Raw genomic sequence first — 22,197 nt, 5'->3', positions numbered from 1 at the left:
CCCTAGTGGTCACTGTCACTCAAGATCACTGAGAAAAGGAAAAGTGATCATGATCGATTGGTGGCTGCTATGGACATGTTTGAAATTTGTTATCTTAATTTTTATCTTCGATTTCATTTCCAACAAAATTGTTATGAGCAGGTTTTGAGGCTGACTTGTTGCAAAAATGACCGGTCATAGCCACGGTGGATAGGGACAGGTTAAAGATAAAGGAAAAACACAAGGGTTTCACAGAACAGTGGCTGTGCTGTTAATGCAGGTGACTGCTGAGGCAGGTTGGACTGTATGTTTACTGTTTCAGGTAGTATACTGGTTTAAATTGAATGTAATGTTAAAATGGTCTCTCGTTTTTGCATGTTTTATACTCATGTGTTGAACGTTAGCATATTTTATGAGGTATGTAGGAATAAGTGTGACAGCAACGCACGTTTGTCTTTCCTCTCTCTCTTAATGTGTTGAATGTGTCTCTCCAGATTCTGCTGCCGTGGTCTCCGGCTCTTCTGAAGAACATTTGGATCTGTTTGTCGGACGAATTGAGCATGAAGTAGGTCTGCATGTACTAATAATAGAATGATTCATTTGAACAGATTAACTCTTTCTGTACTAGGGGGGGGGGAGTGTCAGGGTTGTGCCAGACCAGCGTGGGGTAAATGTGATAGCTCGAAGTTGGGGTTTTTGATTGACCAGTTACTGGACTCAAGTTGTCAGATGTAGGAGGTGACATGTTGTGTATGTCAAAATGAAGACTGAATTATAAGCAGAAGAAGGCATGGTCAGGAAAAAAATATCTTTCCATTTGTTGTTTCTGTGTGTCTGTCTTACTCTTTCCCTGTGGTAAATGCCCATTATTGTGTGGATGTTTTCTTTTCTGAAACCAACAAACCGAAAATATATTTTGGTCTACTCATCGAAAAAAAGTGGTGCTTTTCCATATCGACCTAAGAGTTTCTTGTTTGTCTAAACTTTTAACATTATGGACTAGTTGGATTTCAATATTTAATAATTTGTGTGTTACAGGAAGAGTTCAGAAAGATGGTAGAAAGATACGATCCAGTTTCTGTCTGCGTGCGATGCTATGGCCGGAAAATGTAAGTCTTTGTCTTCTTGTGTTGTCAATTTTTGTGGCCCAGTAGTTAATAAGCAGAGACTCGCAGTTATGTCCAGCCTATTATGTTGGTGACATGGCATTTGGGTTGGTGACCTCTGGGTGGGATATGTCATTGAACAAGACACGAAATGACACGTTATTTGTCTTTGATAAAAGAAATCTGGCCTTGGAAAAGTCTTGGTTAAAAAAATCTGCTCAGTATTAACCCTGCCTAGCTGAAAGCTGGGATGTTGCACCTTGGCAACCAGCTGGTGTGCTGATTGTCTGTTTGTGTGATATTGTATATAATGACCGTTCGTGACTTGTGGGTTTAGATGTATGTCATTGTAAATTGAGTTTCCCCACAGGGTCTAGTAAAAGTTGAATCTAAATTTTGTTTATAGAAGCACTTCCTTATACCCAGTGCACACTTCAAATCGGATTGATCGATTTGAGTAGGAGCTAGTCAGATTTTCCATCGTAGATGTCACAAAAGTTACCGTTTTGGCACAGCACGACCCATTCGACTCATGACCTTGAAACAAAAAAATCATTGCTCTTTCCTTGCACTTTGTGATCATATTGTGGTGATGTGATTCTCTTTACTCAAACTATTTAGTTAAATAATATGCTTGATTTATTTTCAGCTTCGCCTTCGTAACAGTGAAAAATCGGGCTGAGGGAGACAGAATGATACAAGAACAGAACGGAAAAATGCAAACGAACGTTGAACTATATGTTGGCTACAATAAAACTCGAGGTTTGTGTGAGAGAGTAGAAAATAATCTGTTCTTTTCTGTGAATCACAGTATGTGAGTGTAGTGGGTGGGGACCAGATCGAAGGGCTAGAACCCAAATGGCCGCTATGTCGGAAAAGTAAAAGTAAAGTAAGTGGGTGGGTGGATTTTTCAAGGTGACAAGCAAGGGTTCATGTCCTTTAGCACAGTACATTTTCTCGCTTCCTGAGTAAAAGCGTTTGAGAAAAAATGCAGCAGAAGTCATCGTGGCCTTTTTTAAAATGTGCTGCATTTCATTTCAGGGAATGGGCCATCACCTCTGTTAATGGCAGTGTGATTGGGGGGTTGGTAATGCCTAGTGTTCCGATAAGTTAATCAAAGTAAGCCTACTTCCTCGGGAAGCTGACCTGATTTATGTACGGGAGGGCGTTTGAAAAATGTCATCGTTTTTTTTTGGTTGTGTTTCAGACGACAACGCGTCCGTCAAGTCTGATGGTGCGGAGTCTACAATATTATCAAAGAAAGCCAAGGTGAATAAAGTAAGTGTGAGTTGCATAGTTTTACAATAAAGTGCTGTGTGCAAGTTTTCTCACTTTTTGAAGCTGTTCCACCTGAACATGTGGTGTCTCTGAATGTAAATTGCATTTGAAATTGGTCACATTTTCACTCGCTGTCAACCCTCCATATTTGTCTTTGATGGACCCTGCACACTTGCTATTTCATTGTTTTCCAAACAATCACAGTGACAAAACCAACTGACATAAAGTCATGAAACTTTGCACACTCATTATGGACCTAATAAAGATTGTAAGGCAACAAAAAGAATGAGATTTCTTTCTTTCATGTAATTTTTTAGAAAACTACAAAGATAGGGCTGGAAATTACCACAAGAACTTTGGTTGGACCTCAGATTGGGATCCAGGAAAACAAATCAAATGTGAATTATGTGTAACGAAAATGTTTGTTTCCTATTGTTTGGGGCACATACCCAAAGAGAACACAAAAAGGACCAACGATGGCAACAGTCTATCCAATTATCACAGTTTGTTACAGTTAGTAACTCTCCTTCATGTGATAAACACGGAAACATTGTCCAATGCACAGCAGCACTTCGCGCTCAGCACCAGAAGTGCATTTCTTCCGTTTTTCTGCTCTTTCGGTGCAGAAATGGTTGTAGTTTCTAAAAGCAGTACCTTTGTCGCAAAAATTATGTAATAACGAGACAAAAACACCTCTGAGCTAAAAAAAACAACTGCAGGGGCTGCGGCAAAGGTGGTCAGCGGAAACAGTACTATGTCTGTGTCATAAGCAGTATGGGTAGCCAGTGAGTTGAGGCTCTTGTAACAACCACTCATTGTTGAGGAGGAAAGGGATTGTGTTGAACAGGGTCATTATAATGTTGAGAAAACACAAGGGGGGGGGGGGGGGGGATTGGGTGGTTGTTGCTTCTGCAGTTTGATAGTCTCAGATAGGTGGCCCTAATTTAGAGGGTACAAGATCAGAATTGGGCTCAACAAGAAGGTACAAAAACTAGGAGTGAAGTAAACGATCTTACAATTTTTGCCATTACCATAACCAATGCTTGAAATTTGGAGCTGCAAATGAAGAAAAGAATTCCTGGCCAAGAAAAGAAATCTGTTTTGAGTTACTATTATAATTTGGTGGGGGGGGGGGGGGGGGTAGTTGGTTGGGTTATGTTAGTATTTTTATATTCAGTGTTGAATTGTGTTTGGCTCACAATAACGCCAAGTATGTCGTGTCAATGACACTGGGGTGTTTGATTGGTCCAGACACAGTATGCCGAGCTCAAAGATGGGGTGCTGCGCAGTGGTGACCAGGAGTGGCGTAGGTGTCAATTATTTTAAATTATTCTAATTGTTTTTTAGACAAATGATAAATTTCTCATTCCATGAAGGAAAGAATTTAAAACAAGAGTAAAATTGCATTTCTTTTTGTGCAGGCGGCAAAAGGTGCGAGGACAGAATGTGGCTTTTCCAATATGCCTGCCCTGGAGCCTGTGGGGAGCTACAGTGGTCGAGCGATGGAGTTTGACCTGGACTGTTGTGTCTTTGTGGGATTTTTTCCTCCAAACACCTTAGTGGTATGTTCTCTCTCTCTTTCTCTCTATTTACCTCTCTCTCTCTTTCTCTCTCTCTCTCTCTCTTTCTCTCTCTCTCTCTCTCTCTCTCTCTCTCTCTCTCTCTCTCTCTCTCTCTCTCTCTCAGTCTGTCTCTCTCAGTCTCTCTCTCTCTCTCTCCCCCCTCTCTCTCTCTCTACTCTCTCTCTCTTTCTCTCTCTCTCTGTCTCCCTTCCCCTCTCTCTCTGTCTCCCTTCCCCTCTCTCTCTCTCTCTCTGTCTTTGTCCCCCCCTCTCTCTCTCTCTCTCTCTCATATTAAAATTTTGAATGAAACTTCTCCTTTTCGCTAGTGGTTGGAGGGCACGACAGGTAGGTCCTATTTCTTTACTCTTTTGTCTCTCTCTGTCTGTCTTGCTTTTCTCACCAGTTTCACATTGGAAGTGCATGTTTTTACTGAGACAATATAAATTTTGTTTGTTGATTATGCTCAACTGAATTGTGAAACTTCCTATCATGGGTAAAAAGAAGTTTGTGAATATAAACGTGTAGCTAGGCGTTTTATGATCGTGTCACAAATAAGTTGATTTTTTTTTTGGGGGGGGGGGGGGGGGGGGAGGGGGGGGGGAGATGAAGCCTTGCAATGAATTGATTGAATTTCTCTTGTTGTGACAGATCAATGGTGTCATACCTTTCCTAAAAAAATTAATTTTCATTTAATATTTTAAAAGTTTGAATGTGATATCTGCAATTTCAGAGCTCTTTGAGGGAACTGTTTGAGACGTACGGCATAGTGGACATCTGTATGGTTAATAATGGCAGTGGACCCGGATGGTGAGTGATCCTTGGATTTGTCCAGTTCTGTCCAATCCACACATTTTTTGTTTTTCAATACTGTATATACTTAAAATGATAACTGCATTTTGTCTGCTTCTTAGAGTTGATGAGATTGAAATGTAAATAAATGTATTTATGTGGGTGGGCGCTCTTGTGTGCTTTGATCTATGGTTCTTAACTCCTCTTTTTCTACGTATGCTACTCTCTAGTAACACCCCTAATCTTCGCACCTTATTTGACTAACTTGTGTTGCAAGTGCTGTAAAACTCTTTAAAATTCTAGTTATGTCTTTCAAATTAAGTTTCCTTGTCATGAATTTTAGTTTGGGTTGGGGTGGGGGGTGGTGGTAAATACCCTTGCTTGTTATTGAGATTGGTGGGTGACAATTATTATTTCCTTTTCTTTTAAGATTGTTTTTGGAGTGCATTTGATTATAACTACTTTCGATGTATTTGAAATTGAAGACTTTGTGCATGTAAAAACTCATGTTTCTTTTTCACTTGATAGTTGTATTTGTTTTCCCTTCACAGTACAAAAGCCTATGTCTACCTAGAGACGGTATATGATGTAGTCAAGGCAGTCAAAGAGTTAAATGGGAACAATGGGCTAGGACTGCCAATAAAGGTAACACTTTGGTCTCTGAGCTGCTGGTAGCTGTTCTTTCAGTCTCCTTCCTGTTTGGCCCTCTATTTGCAAAGGGGTTTTATGAAAAAAGAGATCTGTGCACTCCCTTTAAACTGATACCAGAGACTAATAGCATTACTCTGACCTTTATCGTCAGCAGTGTGCACTCTCCATGTGTTTGTTTCGCTTTCTCTTTCCCCATCGCTATACTGCCGTCAGCTGACAAAACGCCTTTTTTTTCTCTTTTATGGCCCGGTTACACGTACCGATAAATTGTACAAAAACTGGACGATCTAGCGATCATACGATAAATCGTTAGGTGTTACCTCAAAATTGTACAAAATTTGGACGATTGAACGATGGTTTGAAGACTCGGTCGAGAAATCAAGCGCTGCTTGATATTTTCCGTGCGATCACGTTCAGTTTTGAGGGAGGCGCGCTGTGACGTAGATTCACTTTGAAATTTGCCGCTGCGCAGAATTAAACTCAGGACTCTTAATTTTTAAAAATAATTATCGTACGTAAAAACTGATTTCATATTCGGAATCAGCATCTCAAAATAAGCGAAGTTGCTCGCGAAGAACCTCATTTGGTGCGTTATTATGTATATTTTAGCACTTTTATTATTTAGTTGATCGTCATTTGTGAAGCTGTGCATCAAGGTCACTTGGTGCGTTGCACATCTGCAGTCAAGTCAAAGCTTCCGGTTCTACACACCACACGGTATGCCTACAGTATGGCCACCCTTTTCTAAAGACACTGTTCTGCTATGTCAAAATGTACAGGGGAGGGGGGGGGGGGCTTTTGTGATCTAGTGGTAGTGTTTGCCTCTCATTCATTAGGTCCAGAGCTCAATACCTTCACATAGAGAGCAGGCAAATCGCTGTCGTCACAAAGAGACAAGGTGGCTTTATGACGAGAAATCTCCTCAATCAATAGAAAACTGAACAATAGATTGGAACGTGTAAACAGACCACGCAGTTCGATAAAACGGACAGTTCTCTCTGATACAATATATTGTTGCATGTAACCGGGGCTTTAGAGCGGTTTCAAGAAAAAGTTTTTTTGTCAGCGTAATCCTTTAAAAATAGTCATTCCAAAATTTGAATTCTGATTTATTAAAAAACTAGTCACAGTTTCAATTTGATTTTTTTCACACAAGTAGGGTTACTGAACAAGCTTTTGATTTAGCAAATAAAACATTTTGGCGCCGAAATGAAAAAAAAAGGCGTTTTGTCAGCTTAAGACAATATAGTTTGTGGCAGCGGATGCCTGGAGCATGGCACTGGTTGATCTTACTTCTTTACGGCATCAGTTTGTCTCTCTTTTTCTTATGCAGCTGGAGTGACAGTAGTTGGGCGGAGGATGAAGCTGGTTCATCCTACTTCCTTACTGTCTATCTGTTTGTATTTTGCTTTTCCCCAGTTTATTTAATCACCTGTATACAGTTTTCAGTGTTTGATTCCACGTATTTTCAATCTTCTGTCATGCTGACCTGAGATCCTTTTAATAGTATTAAGTTCATATTTCTATCTGCATTGTTTTGTTTTTATGCTTTCAGGTTGATGTTCCTTTCGAAAACACCGTTGTGAGGCGAATTTTGGAGAAGGTATTAGGTCGCAGCTGATCCAGGGGTGTGGATGTTTCTGAATCGTGAAGATGCAGCAAAGTGAAAGCAGTATGAAACTGGTGAACTAGCTGCTAATATAATATTGTGCATCCAGACAATGCTGGATTGATGACAACAGCATCCAGCCAGCAGAAGGGGTGTAAAAATGTTGATTTGTCAGTGTTGATGGCACTGTGTAGATAGTTTTACTTTTAAATCAAACAAATGTTTTCTTTTTGTTTGTTGGCTTAAAGGCACAACTGACGAGGTCCTCGTGACTCTTTGACTGGCAATACCGACACTGAGTCAGTAAGCCTACACATACGAGGTCCGTCCCAGAAGTGAGTTTCCCTGTTCAGTAAAATCAACATTTTTTATTTTACAGACCTGAAATTTTGTGCCTACCTACAGAAATATGCTTTCTATTTAACAAAACAACCGTTGATATAAGTGAGCTTTTTCATCTGATGGAGTTGGTAGCCAAACGGAGTGACCATGTCTGTTTTGGCCAGAGTCCTTGGCGGAGAATTTGTTTTGAGCACAATTTCTTTTTTGTCCTGAAATCACTGCCACCTTGGTCCTTCTTTGATTTTTTTTTTTTGTGAAGAAATGAGGGTTGAATGGTGCTATGTCACGAGAATACTTTTGATGTTCAAGGATTTCCTACTGTCAGGAGTCCAGGAGATGGGTGACTTTTCAAGCAGTGAGCACAACATCTTGTCATGGTGGAAGACGACCACTTGCTCGAGCAGACCTGGCCACTTTTCTCAAATTTGCTGATTTTTTTTTTCTGTTCTGAATCCCACGAATGCAACCATATTTTATTATGTGTTTCGATTCTTCCAAGGGCAATATGTCCCTTTATTCCATGTGACTTTCACTTCTTCCCCCAAATCAAAGTAGTACTAAGAGGGCAGGGATTTGAAGACAAGGAAGAAATATTAACTTTGTGACCGAAACGGACATGTCCATTGCATTTCGCTACTGGCTCGTTCGGATTTAAAAGTGCTTTGAGATCAACAGTTTTTGTATTGAATCAAAAGCATATTTGTTTAGGTATGAGAAACTAATGGCGAAATTATTACTCTTTCACTTTTAAAAATTAGTTTCACATCTTGCTCTGTGAACCATGGATTAAAAAGAGTACATACATACCCTTGCTGTGATTCATACCTGAACCATAGTGAATAATCCCTCCCCATTGCCTATTGATCTGTTGAAAATATGAGTCAACTAGGTATGTATCTTTTAATGCTTTTATGCTTAATCTTTCGATTCTTAGGCTCCTAAAGACCGCTATCCTTTTCTTGTAGTTCCGATGTCCTGTACTTGAGGAGTTGCTACTTTCAGCTGATTTTTTGTTGTCTTTCCATTATTATTCCTCGCCATATCAGTAGTCGAAATATCCTTGTCCAAGTGGAAGCCCAAGTGTCCGTTGAGCCTGTCTCCTCTCTACTGCCTCCTCCGGTCTTTGTGGCTTCTGTCCCTCTGTCCGCAGCGGCTGATTTCTGGCTGAACACCGTTGCGCGGGGACGAAGAACGCCTTCGTTTGTGGCTGTGTGATCTCACTCTGTGGAGGAATTTGTGCAACATATTACTCTCTGCTGATTTCACTTCCGTAATGTTTCCTCTTCCTCTTCCCCTATCGTCCGTACATCTAATTTCCTTGTAAGTTGGTCTTTTCGGATGTTATATATTACCATCCTTTTCTTTCAAAGCTCCTACACCTTTCTGGTTTCTTCTATTTAACACTCTTGCGATTCCGTATAATTATTGGCTCCGTCATGGGTTTCCTACTTTTCTTTTTTTTTCTCCTTTTTTGCCTCTTGCTAATCTAGTCCCCCATAACCTCGCTGCCCTCCTCTTCTGTCGAAGAATCTTGCGAATCAGTGTATGTACAGACTCCTGTTTTGTGAGTTTCTTACTTTTTTTTTCTTGTTTGTCTTTTTTTGCCTTTTACTTATCTGGTCCCCCGTACCCTCGTTGCCCTCCTCTTCAGTCGAAGAAGCATTAACGCTGGAGTTTTCTAGCCCCTCGTCATTTACTTGTGCGGATACTTGTGTGGATACAGCGAGACTTGAATTTCTTCTCCCTCGCTGGCAGTTACCCTATCAGTAATAGGCCGGACACCACTCTCAGACTGACTCGCATCCTCATTACGAAGATCTCCAAAGACACTACTTGTATTGGGACACTGCTCGTCTCCGCCTGTGACCCTCCTGCCAACAGTCAAGGCACCTTTCAGGGTTTGGGCAGTTGTTGGCCCAATGTCCAGTGCCGAGGCATTTCTCTATAAAAGAGACAAGCTCTGAAAGGACCCATTTCAACCATTCTGGATAGGGGTTTTTCCGGGAGATCTATGTACAAAAATCGTCTTCTAGTTACCCGGTTAGTCAGCTTCCCGTCTAGGTAGCAGCAAAACTCCATTAAAATCCTGGAACGAGGGACAACATCGATGGCCTCTGGGCTTTTTTAAAATTTCCTTGTTACTATAACTGATTGGCACGCTGTCAATAGTTAGTTTGTTGGTGGTATTTCTTTGCTGTCTTGCCCTCTCATTGAGAACGGGTTGTCCACCAACAAATCAATGCGCTTACCTCTGATGATGATCCCAGAGGCTGGAAGAGCAGCCCTACACTCCTCGTTGATGGTGTGGAAACCCCATATGTTCCCCATGTTTTGGGCACCAACCACCATCTTTGGTCCTGATGTTTTCTCTCCCGCGGAGAAGATAAAGTGGGTTGTTGTCTCCTGAGGACAGTCTGCTGACCAATGGTGTACTGGTTTTGAGACAGACATATTTTTGGGACAAAGAAAGTCAACTAAATTGTAAATTGAACGAAATTAAGAGTCAATCATTACAATAGGGCTAGAGAAAATAAAGAGAGTTATGTAAAAAAATTTATATCAAAAATAAAAATTGTTGATTCTACAGAGCAGGGAAACTTACTTGTGGTACAGACTTGATACATTATACGCCGAACCTGCCCCCTGTTTTTACACTTTTTATTGACCCGCCTTTAATCTCGACAGTTGCGGAAAGTGATGGCATACTATTTAATTCTTGTTTAATTCTGTAGTTGCATCTCTTGATCCAATTGTGTACCTTTCGTGGAGGGGTTTTGTTTTGTTTTTTGGTGGGGTGAGTTGCATCAGGTATTTTTTTTAGGTCTGGCTTAGTGTTTCGCCATTTTCGGTGGATGTTGCATATCATCCAGCATTTAACGGAAAAACTGATAATTTCTGCAGGTTCTGATATTAAACAAGGCCTACCAGATGGTCAGAAAAGTAATCTAGAATACTTAAATCCCAGTTCTGTTAAAAAGGGTTGGGTTGGTTTTTTTAAGTACCTTTCAGGTTGCTTTACGCACTTCCTCAACCTGTAGCTCCCGCAATTCCGTGTTAATTTTTGTCTATATTTCAAATGAGCATACGAAAAAAGTGTCTCTTCTGATTAGTTATCCAACTGTGAATGATGTAAAAAAAACCTTGAAATGCCAAGTCGGAGGTTCAATTGGGATTTCAATCCCTGGCAGTTAGTGAGTTAATTCCTTTCCTGCCATATTTGCATGGCTGTCAATGTCACATATTGTCCGTGAGGTTCTCTAAACATGGAAGTTTGTCAAAGGGGATTTTTTTTTTATTGAGAGGTGAACAAAATAATTTCTTACTTCCCTCAGATGCGGTGCACTTAACCGCTTTGTTTGTATGGTGGAAATGAATCTACCTTTTCTATTAGTCAAATATTCTTGATGATCTTCTTGTACTGGACGGGAAATCTCTCTCTGGGGCCCGCCTTCTAAATGATCTAAATTGTGTTGATGGGGACGTAAAACAACTTACAACTACGACCCTATTTTGACAAAATTCAATAATCTCAAAGAATACAGTTTTACAGAACTACATGAAGGATGTATTGTTTGGGCTTGGGTTGTTTGGGGTTTTCTTTGGAGGGGGGGGGGGGTAACGAAAACATGGCCTCCGAGGTGGTTTAGTGTTGTGAATTTAAGGGTGCATCGGTCCAAAGGACAAGTTGGTAAAAATGCAAAACGCTGTTGTTGGAAGTTTTCCTAAATTGTTTCATATTCTGCCTAATGTAATTATTGTGTCAAGTTTTGGAGGCCACGAATCTGTTTTGGTTTAACCCCTTCCCTGCCTGGCCTGAGATTGTCAAGAACTGTTTAGCACAATTGTGGAACAGGCCTGGCAGCAAATGGGTTAATTGTCCAAAGTGTTAAAGTTTCATTCAGTGTCTCTTAAGAAAGGAAACCAGACACTAAAATAATCTTTTCAGGTTTTTAAAAAATATCTTTAATATCTTTAGGGGGGGGGGGGGGGTGTACTTTTGCCGCTCCTCACTTGAGAGCACAGCCAACACCTGTTGCTTTGTTGATGCTAATTCACACACTGTGAGATTCATCATTGTTATGAGAAAAATATGTCTGTATCTTTTACTACGTGGATGCAGCGTGCAGAGTTTTTGTCTTCGACATCTTTCGGTCCTCATATCGTTTGGTTGGGGGGGGGGGGGGATTTTAACTAATATGTTAAGATTAAAAATTAAGGTTTTCTGATGTGTTATTATTGATGTCTAAAAGCTTGTACTGATCAAACCTGATTTTTCCCTACTTTCTGAACAACCTGTTCTTTTAGATTTTTCTGCTTTGATCAGTACAAGCCTTTAGACACATCGTAATGAAGTGCAGTCTGATAATATTAATGAAGTGCACTTAGACAAGATTAGTGAAGTGCACTGGTCTTCGTTATGTAAATACAATAAAATATGGCATTTGTATAGCGCTCAACCCCAATTAAAGTACACAGGCTCTGAGTGTTTTACAATACAACAGTTACATAAAACAATGTCAATGAAACATTTCTCACGCCACTTGTCTATAAGTTTTTAAATTATTTTCTTTGAAAATAGGAAATAATACTATGCCAATACTCTTGCATGTATAAGTCCACAACAAAATACAAATTCAGTAATACATATCAGCTCCTGTAACATGTATTAATATAAGATCATAAAAACTTACACAACAAGAGATGAAACTTGAACATTGTTTAAAATGGGCATGAGGTACCGCACCTGACACAAGGGGCGTAACAACTATTCGGACCAAAAGAAAATCTCTCTAAATATTCATCTTACCAAGTTAAAAAACAGAAATGACTTCAGCTGACATTTGAATGAATCAAAGGATTTGATCTCTCTTAAACTACTGGGCTAAGCATCCCAGATCTTGGGGCCTTGATTGATATTCAAATGCCCTTTCACCCCTTGTTCTAAGTTTCATAGATGGTAAAAGACATTTCTTTTTGTCAGCTGATGATCTTAAACTGCGAGTTGGAATGAACAGTTTCAACACGATCTGATAAACCCTCACATTGACATTGCCACGCCCAGCCAAGGCTTATGTAATTCCCATTGCCACCACGTTTCAGTAAAAAAAAAATGAAAAAAATGACTGGGCGTGGGAAAACTGCTTTCGTTTATAAACCGTTTAGCATAAAGCACTGAAATTTTCAGCATCTTTAGAGGGTAGGAAGTAGTACTGCAAGTGCCAATCTAAGGGATTTCTGTTTTCAGGATTTTCTGAATACTCCCAGTTCCAATGATGAACAAGAACATTTGGATTGCCTCGCCCCCTCTTTTTTCATTACCAGCATCACCCCTTTCATCGATGTCTCGATAGTTGTCACTCTTTCTACTAGAACTAGGCCTAGATCTATCGACATTAGGTTCATCGTGTAAACTAGCACTTGAATCATCCGATTCCACACCAAATTCTTCGCCAGAATCAGAGTCCTGACGATTCAGATTACTCCCATCATCTGAATCCATAACTTCCTGGTTGCTAATGTAAAGAAACAGCAAAAATCACTTCGAACTTCGCAAAAATCGTTGATCTAACGTCGAGAACAACTTCCACGCCGAGAAAAATATATTCCAACTGGAGTTAACTCCTCATATCAACTTTGGAGGCTTCGTGCTTTCGTTAATTCATGATTCTCTTCGGCCTATGAAAATTTCGACAAATGTGGCACTCAGAATGCACTTCGGCAGTGTAAGGGTTAATGTGATGGTGCATTCTCATTCAAAATTTGTGACATAGAGTGACCGACTTGTACAATTCTTTTCTCAAGAGGAAGCCAGCACAGTGTCCGTAAAATAAGTGTAGCAAAGTCTCGCTTTCTTTTCTGTTAAACTAAACGTGCAGCATCATTTTGGACGGTTTGAAGTCTTTCCTCTTTCTCCAGAATGCACTTCGGCGGATTCGGCAAATGTCGAATGTGGCAATGTAAGGGTTAATGTGATGGTGCATTCTCATTCAAAATTTGTGACATAGAGTGACCGACTTGTACAATTCTTTTCTCAAGAGGAAGCCAGCACAGTGTCCGTAAAATAAGTGTAGCAGAGTCTCGCTTTCTTTTCTGTTAAACTAAACGTGCAGCATCATTTTGGACGGTTTGAAGTCTTTCCTCTTTCTCCAGTAACCGAGAAAAACAAGTAGACCAACACTGTACCAGTCCACCAATACAGAAAAGTTGAATTATCTCTTGTAATTTTCATTCTTTCAAGAAAACTTTATACCAAATGAATCACATGATCTTAATACACATGGTGGTATGATTTTTTATACTATCCAGAGCTTATAACTGTCAGAAACACCACAAAATAGTAGTTCAATAAAACAGCTGCCTGTTGGCGTGCTCACAACTCACAACACTCAAGACTGCTGATTCAGTAGTTGTTACTTAAGTGCACTCTGTCTGCATTACTGTAGTGTACTTGGTCTACATTAATGAAGTGCACTTTGACAACAGTACTAAAGTGCACTCTGGCAATATTAATGAAGTGTACCACATAAACAGTGGAGTGCACTTTAACAACATAAATATATGTGAGGCATCGTGGTGAAATCAGGCGCTCATCAAAATAATGACATTGAAGAAATTGGCATTTTTCCCCTGGGTAGGCAATTTTTATAGAAAACTTGTTTTTTGGCTCTACTCCTTTTATGTCCATTCAAGAACCCATTTCTGTATGGGTTTCGCTGAAAAACGTTGATTAATAGCACAAAAGATGTAAATTGCCAGTTTCCATAGACTCTCAGGCAATGTAAATAACCAAATTTTGGTCACCATTTTATCGCTGTTTTTACCTCTGAAACCAAACGACCCCCGCCTCCTTCAATCGCAAATATCTAGACTTGTGTTCAAGATAAATGGGTATTTCGTTCATCGAAAGTAAGACAAATGCATAAGCTTTAAGGCGATACCAATAACTACACATTCCCAAAAATTGAGGAGCGCCTAATTCTACGGCGGCGTGACACATATGACCAAAACTGAGACGATGGTGCCGTAAAACACTTACTCAAACAAACAAAAGACAGCATAAATGAAGTGCACTTTGATAAAAGTACCGAAGTGCTTTTTGACAACATTATTGAAGTGCACTCTATGGTACTTGCTGATTCCTGCCCGCACAGTGATAGACACTCCACCAAAGCGATTGGTCTGCAGAATACACTTGTCTTAGTATCGCTGACCGTCCCTTCTCCAGATTTGGTGGCATCTATCAGAAAGGAATAAAAAAGAGATTTAATTTGCTCTCATTGGAGAAGAGCACAGTATCCCACAGGGACTTGAATGAACCTTCGATCATGAGCAATCGCCCACTTGTAGCGGGTTGTTCAGTAGTGCCCCTTGAACGGGCTGCAAGTATACAGGCGACTGCATTGCAAGGCTTATTTGCTTGAGCCTTTTTTTTGCAAACTTCAACATCAGCCACAGTTTGTATGATGGCGGCAAATGATTGACAGTTTAAAAGTTAAAGCTCAACAATACGTTTCATCGTCCTGCCTGGTTGTCTTATTCGGCCTGCCACATCTTGGGCGATCATTGGCTGTTCTTTGTACACTGATTTTGCTGAGTAAGCTGCTGTCCTTTGATTTCAAACAGTTAAACTGTTGTGCAATAATCACCCAAGATTATGTCCTGACGAATGCATACTGACAATCTGATTTCTCTCCGCTGCACTTAGTTTTGGTATGATTAGGCTTGGCTTTTTCAGAGTGATGATGTCTGGCTACTACTACAGAATACATCACTTAAGAAATGTCCACAGGATAACAGTTGCTTTTTTAGAAATGAGTCAACAACAACAAAAAGTGTGGGAACCAGAAATTTTTTACAGAAAGTGGAAGTAGTTGTAAGATTTCACTTTGTGAAAGGAAAAGGAAATAAATTGGTGCAAATAATGTGCAATCTATGTTTAGGAAAAGACAGTGGAAGATACTCCCCTGGAAGAAGTGGACTCCTCTACCTACCTTGGAAGTGTCATCGATTGTAAAGGTGGAACGTGGGCAGATTTAAAAGCAAGAACCGCCAGCCAATGCAACGTCAGCATTCAATCAATTATCAAAAGTCTGGAAAGCAAGCACCATCTCACTGCGCACCAAGATTTGACTCTTTAACTCTAATGTCAAGTCTATGCTCCTCTTTGACTGCGAAACTTGGAAGACAACAAAGGCAGTACTGAATAAAGTCCAGACTTTCATCAACAGATCATGTATGAGAGGTATACTGAAAATTAAGTGGCAGGATAGAATAAGAAATGAAGAGCTGTGGTACAAGACAGGACAAAAGGTTGAAATAGGACTTAGTAGAAAGTGGCGATGGATGGGGCGCACTCTCAGAAAGCCCAGCAGAAATATCACAAGACAGTTGCTGCTGTGGAACCCACAGGGAACACGAGGTAGGGGTAGGCCATGAAAAACATGGAGGAGATGACAGTGTGGAAAGGGACATGAGAGAGATTAAGCTCACTTGGAACGAGCTTGGAAGGATGAAAGGAGCTTGTATGTGGACTACACCCTGCCAAGGGTGAAAGACATTGATAATGATATGTTTAGAATACTTCCATTTTATAAGAATAATGTCCACGGACACTCCATTCCAGGCTTGCATTAATGTTATAAATGGATTTATTTTTCTGGGTTTACAATTCCAGCAAGAGGTTAGTTAGCACTCAGTAAAATAGTGTAGAGCAGCCCTACCGAATGCCGAATGTGGCCAGTAACTTTTGTGTCTCAGTATAGATGGCGTTGGTTTGTACAACCCAGATATACAAATGTCGTCTTTTTCATTCTGCGGGTGTTGTGCAATACACACAATGTCTGTCCCTGGTCACGTGGGGAGGATGTGGCGTGAACCTTGGCATCCCTCTATTGGGTTGGTTCAGGTGTGCCCATTCTCTCGATACATTCATCAGAAATCCAATTTCTGAAATTGTCCAGATTTTGCCCAACTTCAGGTGGATCATCTTGATACGTGTCGGACAATTTTATGATCATTTAATTTTGAATCCATGCACACACACTTCCAGGAGGTCCGAAAAGTCCCTTTTTTTTCCCTTTTTTTTTTTCGTAGCCAGTTGCAGTGCTGACAGGAATTTTAACTGTAAGATATCTCGAAAACTAGTATTTGAACTTTTTTAGCACAATTTTTTTTTCTTATTCAATACTTTCACTTGGCATATTTCTAGCAGCCAAAAAAAAACGTAGTTTTATTTTCCTGTTACAAATAGGGTAGTGACCTTTTGGCGTAGCACATCAAGCCCATTCCTGAAAATATTGTAAAGGTGAACCATGTCGGGTCTTTCTGCTGGGACATTGTATCCCTCTCAGCCCAGGTTGGCCCTGACAGGCTGGGTCCAAGACTGCCTTGGCAGGCATGGTAGAAGCCCACCTCCTAAATGGTCTACATGTGTCAATGGAGGCGTAAAACTTCTGAAGACACATGCAGTAAAACCTCAGTATAACGTACATACATGGTTTAAAACATACTATCGGCTGTAGTGTTCACGTTCTTAAGCCCCAAGTCCTATTCAATATTTTTATTACGCCTTTTGGCTAATTCTAATCTAATACATACCTCAGCTAAAGAGTTCAAAATCTTGGGTCTGAAAGGAGTACGTTATACCGAGATTTAACTGCTTTTTGTGTGTGCGGGTTTAGAGGGTTAACCAGGACAATTTACTGTCGGAGAGTTAATATATACGTTCTTTCACATCTTTAGAACACTTTTTGTCATTTCTGTTACGATACCCTGTAAATTATTTGTTGTATCAAACAGCTGAAGGGCTCAAACTCAGATGGCCTGATCAGGAAAGTAAAGTAAAAGTTAAGTTCTGTACTAATACTAATATTCTCTTTTATGGTGGTGTTGCTCCTTAGTCAAACTCAGGCTCAAGTGCTCATCCCAGACTCCCAGCCATTGGCTTGTGGGTGGTTGACGGGTGCTCTGGTGTGGATTGCTCCTTCTTTCCCATCAAACATCCTTAGCTCTCCTTTAAGGTCAGCATAAAAACTCTCGTAATGCAAAAACCTGTCCTGCAGTCAATCTCTCATACTCCCTCTGCAACCTGCACCGGCATCGGTGATTTGATAGAGAAGTTATTTCATGTTGCCGGCAGATGTGTTGTGAGTTTGATTCCCGTTTGGGGAAAATGTTTTCTCATGTGTCTCAATCAATCCGCTGGGACTGGGGTGCAATATTGCATCAGACTGATTGACTTGGACAGTCGAGGTAGAAATTGAAGCAGTCGGTTTCCTGATCTAGGTTATTATGTCGCTTTTGGCATAAACTGTGGACAGTTAAAATGACTAAAGGTTGATCTGTGCATCCTAGATTGTCAGAAGCTGGAAATCTTGTTTGTCCGTCCGTTTCAAATTATAAATTTGTTGCATGCAACTCTGTCTTTTGAGACAGCAGAGGAGACAGTTGTGCCGACCTGGTTGTTGTATTCTTTGCTGTCTCCACCACACATCATTGTGTACTGCGAGGCTCTTTTTGTTTCAGGTCTGCTGAAAACAGTAATTATCCTAGCTTCTTTTCCTTGTTTTTTCAAACACTCCCACTTTTTTGTGCTTTGTACCACTGCCAGTAGCTGTCAGCTTCTGGTTTTGGTCCCTTCTTACAAGCACTACGAAAGTTTGAAGCAGCTTGACCAGGGTGAGAAGCCCACCTCCTAAATGATCTAAAGTGTCTCAATAGGGACGTAAAAACACCTACGTTTAAACAAAAATTTTGAACATTCAGCATAAGCCCATAGTCGAACCAGTGACAATACTGGCCTTAGTTTGTAAGGTGTGACCCCTCCCATGTACTGTGAACTCCACCATGTGCCCTTGTACTTTTAATATTTAGAGCAGGGGTGGGCAAATTGTTCAGATCTAGGAACACTGACCACTTCTTTAGGCCATAGACAGCAAGGGGATAAATCTTTTAAAACTGGACGTGATATGCTGGAAATCTTTTTTTTTATTTTAAAATATTTTTAGAAGATACAAAATGTCAACTGCATCGTAATATTGAAATTGTTTTTGTTTTTTAAAATCTGAACAAACTACAAAAGCTAGTCTTGGCACTATAGTATATTACGAAAACAATAAGTATGACCACTTTTACCCCCCCCCCCCCCCCCCAAAAAATATTTTTTTTAGGCGCCAAATGTTTCCGCAGGCCAAACAAAACTCTATGAAGGGCCACATTTGACCCACAACTGGTACTTTGCCCACCCCGGATTTAGAAGTGCTTGGCACACACACACAAAATCTGATGGCATGTTGTAATATCAGATCTGATCTATCCAAGTTGTTGTTATCGATCCAGGATCTGATGGCATAGATGAGACATCTTGCCCTTTCTACGGGAGGGTAGTTGGAGGGCTCCAATGGTCATTCCTACTTCTTAATTCTCTTTCTGATCTGTCTGCGTGTCTGTCTGTCTGTCTAACTGTACCAGTGTCTGTGACATAGCAGATAGGTGCTTTGCTGTGGCACCCAGAAGACGCAAGTCCAATTCCCAAGTAGGGAGAATTTTTATTCAAGTATCTTTGTCCTTCTGCTTGAGCATTGTATCCCTCGCTGCCTGGATTGGCCCTGACAGGCAGGGTTGAAGCAGCCCGTCTCCTTAATGACCTAAATTGTGTCGAAGTGGGGCGTAAAATGTCTACAATTACATTTTTCTGTTTTGGTCTTTCCCAGCACCAAGTGACCGTTGTTGAGTCAATGTGCTTCTCTTTACTCAAGAACTTATCAAAACTCAAGTCCTTTCTTTTAGGGATCAAGTTGAGCAATAAACTCTGCAATAAATTAAATGAATTGCCATCCATATATGGTGTAACAAATCAGTGTGACCTGATATAATATGGGAAGATTCCTCGGCACCCTGTTCAAATGTATAGTACTAATCCCAGGAAGCAAAATGTTTTTTGAGAGAGAAAAAACTGGTTCGTTCTTTTTACAATTCTTATGTTTTTTCTTGCTTTTTTTCCCAAACATTTAAAATTTGAATTTCAACAAAATATTTCTTTAGCACATATTAATTGATAGCGCAGATTAATTAAGAAGCTACAATACATATATATAGAAAAAGAAAACAAAATGGGGGCTTGGTGCATCTGAACAGGTGGCCGGCGATATCTTGACGGGTATCTCCATAGCACTGGAGAGTGGTTGTGTAATGAAGGACTTTTTTGTGGGCGCGTCAAGTTTGCGGAGATTTCCGGAAATCTGGAATGTTCTGCCCTGATTTTGTTTCTTGTTACATGTATAAAAATTTGTGTTTCTGTACATATGTATTTTTCCAGCGTCTATGGTTTAGCGGTTTTGGCGTTTTGCCATGGCATGCTGAAGATATGAGTTTGTTTCCCATGTAGGGAGAAATTTAAGTCTATATATCTACGTCTGTGCTTGGATGTTGTGTCCATCTCAGCACGGGTTGGTCCCAACAAGGAAGGTCAAAGCAGCCCACCTCTTAAATCAAGTAAATTGTGTTGATGAGGGTATAAATTACCTACAATTCTTAGTAAATTGTAATGTTAACCCTTCCAGCCCCATGCGCGTATATTTTCAGCAGCGCTTTTACCTCCCACTGGGGGGGTACCGAATGTGCACATTTTTTAAAATTAACGAACCTAGTTAAACTTTAATTTTCTTAATATTTTCATGTACCTTTAAACGTTTTTATATATCTATACCTCATTACAAAGATACTACATCCCTTTTTTTTTTTAGAATGCGTGCCTCTTTTTCTGAAACACCGCTGTATTGGCTGTGATTGGGGTTAGAGATTGCACAAAAATGGCTGGAGCTGGAAGGGTTAACATGTCATGGGTTCGTTGTATCAGAGTCTGTGGTGGAATGGTAAGGCTCTTCGCCATTGCATTCAGAAGACATGAGTTCAGTCCCAAGTGAGGATGTTTTTTTGGGTTAGCTTTGTTGAGAATCTCCCTCCACCCGTCTGGTGTTGTATCCAGCCCTCACAATCACAACTTGGGTTGTGGCCCAAATGGGCAGGTAGGGTAAAAGTACTAAAAGTAGCATACCTCCTAAATGAGATAAATAATGTCGTTTGAGGCGTTAATCATTTTACGATTGCAGCTCCTACATTTAATTCTCTGGAGATTTGCCAAATCCTGAAATGTACATACTTGTCCTCTTTCTTGTATGAGAAATTGTGTTCTGAATTGTTCATTTATTGTGTATCTTCTGGCATCTGTGGTGTAGCAGTTAGGTGCTTCACTGATGCATGCAGTTAAAACCGAGTTCAATTCCCGAGTGGGGAGAATTTGTATTGAGTATCTCGGTCTTCCCTCTGGGAAGTTGTATCCCTCTCAACCCAGGTTGGCCCTAATAATAGGCAGGGTCAAAACCCGCCTCCTAAATATAATCAATCTAAATTGTGTCGATGTGAGTGTTAAGATCACCTACAACAATTAAAGTTTATTTTTGGCTTTTTTTTTCTGATTTGTTATTTTATTGTATGTCTGTCATGTTCTCTGGTTTGGCAAGTGTATGTACAGTTAAATTAATTACAGAGGTTTTGTAATGTCTGGTCTAAATCACAGTTACCTTTACTTTTTTTTTCTTTTTTTTACTTTTGTTTTTTTTTTTCTATTTGTTTCCTGTGTTATGTCAAGTTACAGCAAAGTTCTGGGGGGGAAAATGTTTTTTTTTTCCAATTTGATGTTTTGTGTCCTTGTCTAGGATTTATAAATCTTCTTTATTTTTTTGTTACTCCAAAATTTAACCTGCCAGGTTGCCTGTGTAATTATACTTTTTGTTAAGACAGTGAAATACACGTCTTATATTTTAATGATTGGTTTCTAATGTGTTGTATTCAGTACCAATGGTGTCTTGTGATGTGGCAGTTAGATGCTTCGCTGTCGCATGCATGCACGCACGCACGCAGGAGACCTGTGTTCAATTCTCAAGTAGGGAGAAAATTTGGGTCGAGTATCTCAGTCTTTCTATTGGGATGTTGTATCCCTATCCGCTCGAGTTCACCCTGATAGGCAGGGTTGGAAGCCCATCTCCGATATGATCTATATTGTGTCCATAGGGGCGTGAAATTCACCTACATTTTATTTTTTAAAGAAACATTTTTTAACTGTTACAGAACTAAAAACTATAACTATTATAACTGTAACTAAATTCTATTTGGCCTTTTCTAATTTAATTACTCTAAATATTTCTATCCACCTGTGTGGTGTTTTGCAATGTGTGATGTTGGTCATCAATTGGGAAGGTATTTATTAGGCCGAAGGGCTAGAAGGACTCAATATGGCCGCTCGATCGGAAAAGAAAAATTAAGTATTGGTAGGAAAAAATTCTGGGGGAAACTTCCCCAGTGTGGGAGTGGCCCGTGCCTGTAGAAGGAGCGGCATCTGTGGTGTAGCGATTAGGCGCTCCGCTCCGCCGTCGCATACAGGAGACCCGAGTTCGATTCCCAAGTGGGGAGAAGTTTTATCGAGTAACTCGGTTCTTCTCCTGGATAGGGTGCTGCATCCCCTGGCAGGCCGGGTTGGCCTGACTGCCGCAGGGTCAACGCCCACCTCCTAAATTGATCTAAATTTTGTCGATAAGGGTGTAAAAAAACACCAACTTTTAATTTTTTTTTAAAGCGACTATCAAGTTGGTCAACCAGTTATATTTCTTGGATGTTTGTTGATACCTTCGGATTTATTCGTTTGGAAAAATAAAGTTTGTAGAAATTCTGATCATTGGTTTTTTAATTGCTTTTTTTCGATTTATATGCTGTAGGCTACTTTGTACATAATTTGTGTCTTGTTGTTTTGGGGTTTTTTATTTGGGTTTATTTTCAGGTAACATTTGTAATAGGGGTTTGTTTTTTAGGGGTTTTTTGTTTGTTG

The 22,197-nt window shown here is 40.1% G+C and overlaps 1 protein-coding gene across 1 annotated transcript in view; it reads left to right on the top strand.

The window, feature by feature from the left end:
* LOC101850625 overlaps nucleotides 1-11,274 on the top strand; it is a 16,144-nt gene extending 4,870 nt beyond the window's left edge. The window contains exons 6-13 of the mRNA XM_005091585.3: nucleotides 474-544; nucleotides 1,018-1,088; nucleotides 1,735-1,847; nucleotides 2,293-2,363; nucleotides 3,785-3,925; nucleotides 4,656-4,732; nucleotides 5,266-5,359; nucleotides 6,921-11,274. Coding sequence (XP_005091642.2) covers nucleotides 474-544; nucleotides 1,018-1,088; nucleotides 1,735-1,847; nucleotides 2,293-2,363; nucleotides 3,785-3,925; nucleotides 4,656-4,732; nucleotides 5,266-5,359; nucleotides 6,921-6,986 — 704 coding nt within the window. The 3' untranslated portion in view covers nucleotides 6,987-11,274. The remainder of the gene's footprint in view (nucleotides 1-473; nucleotides 545-1,017; nucleotides 1,089-1,734; nucleotides 1,848-2,292; nucleotides 2,364-3,784; nucleotides 3,926-4,655; nucleotides 4,733-5,265; nucleotides 5,360-6,920) is intronic.
* The last annotated feature ends 10,923 nt before the right edge of the window (nucleotides 11,275-22,197 follow it).

The sequence above is a fragment of the Aplysia californica genome, unplaced genomic scaffold (assembly GCF_000002075.1).
Source record: "Aplysia californica isolate F4 #8 unplaced genomic scaffold, AplCal3.0 scaffold00032, whole genome shotgun sequence".
Classification (NCBI taxonomy): Eukaryota; Metazoa; Mollusca; class Gastropoda; order Aplysiida; family Aplysiidae; genus Aplysia; species Aplysia californica.
Note: the sequence above shows the minus strand (reverse complement) of the source record. Positions and strands in the feature narration are given on the sequence as shown.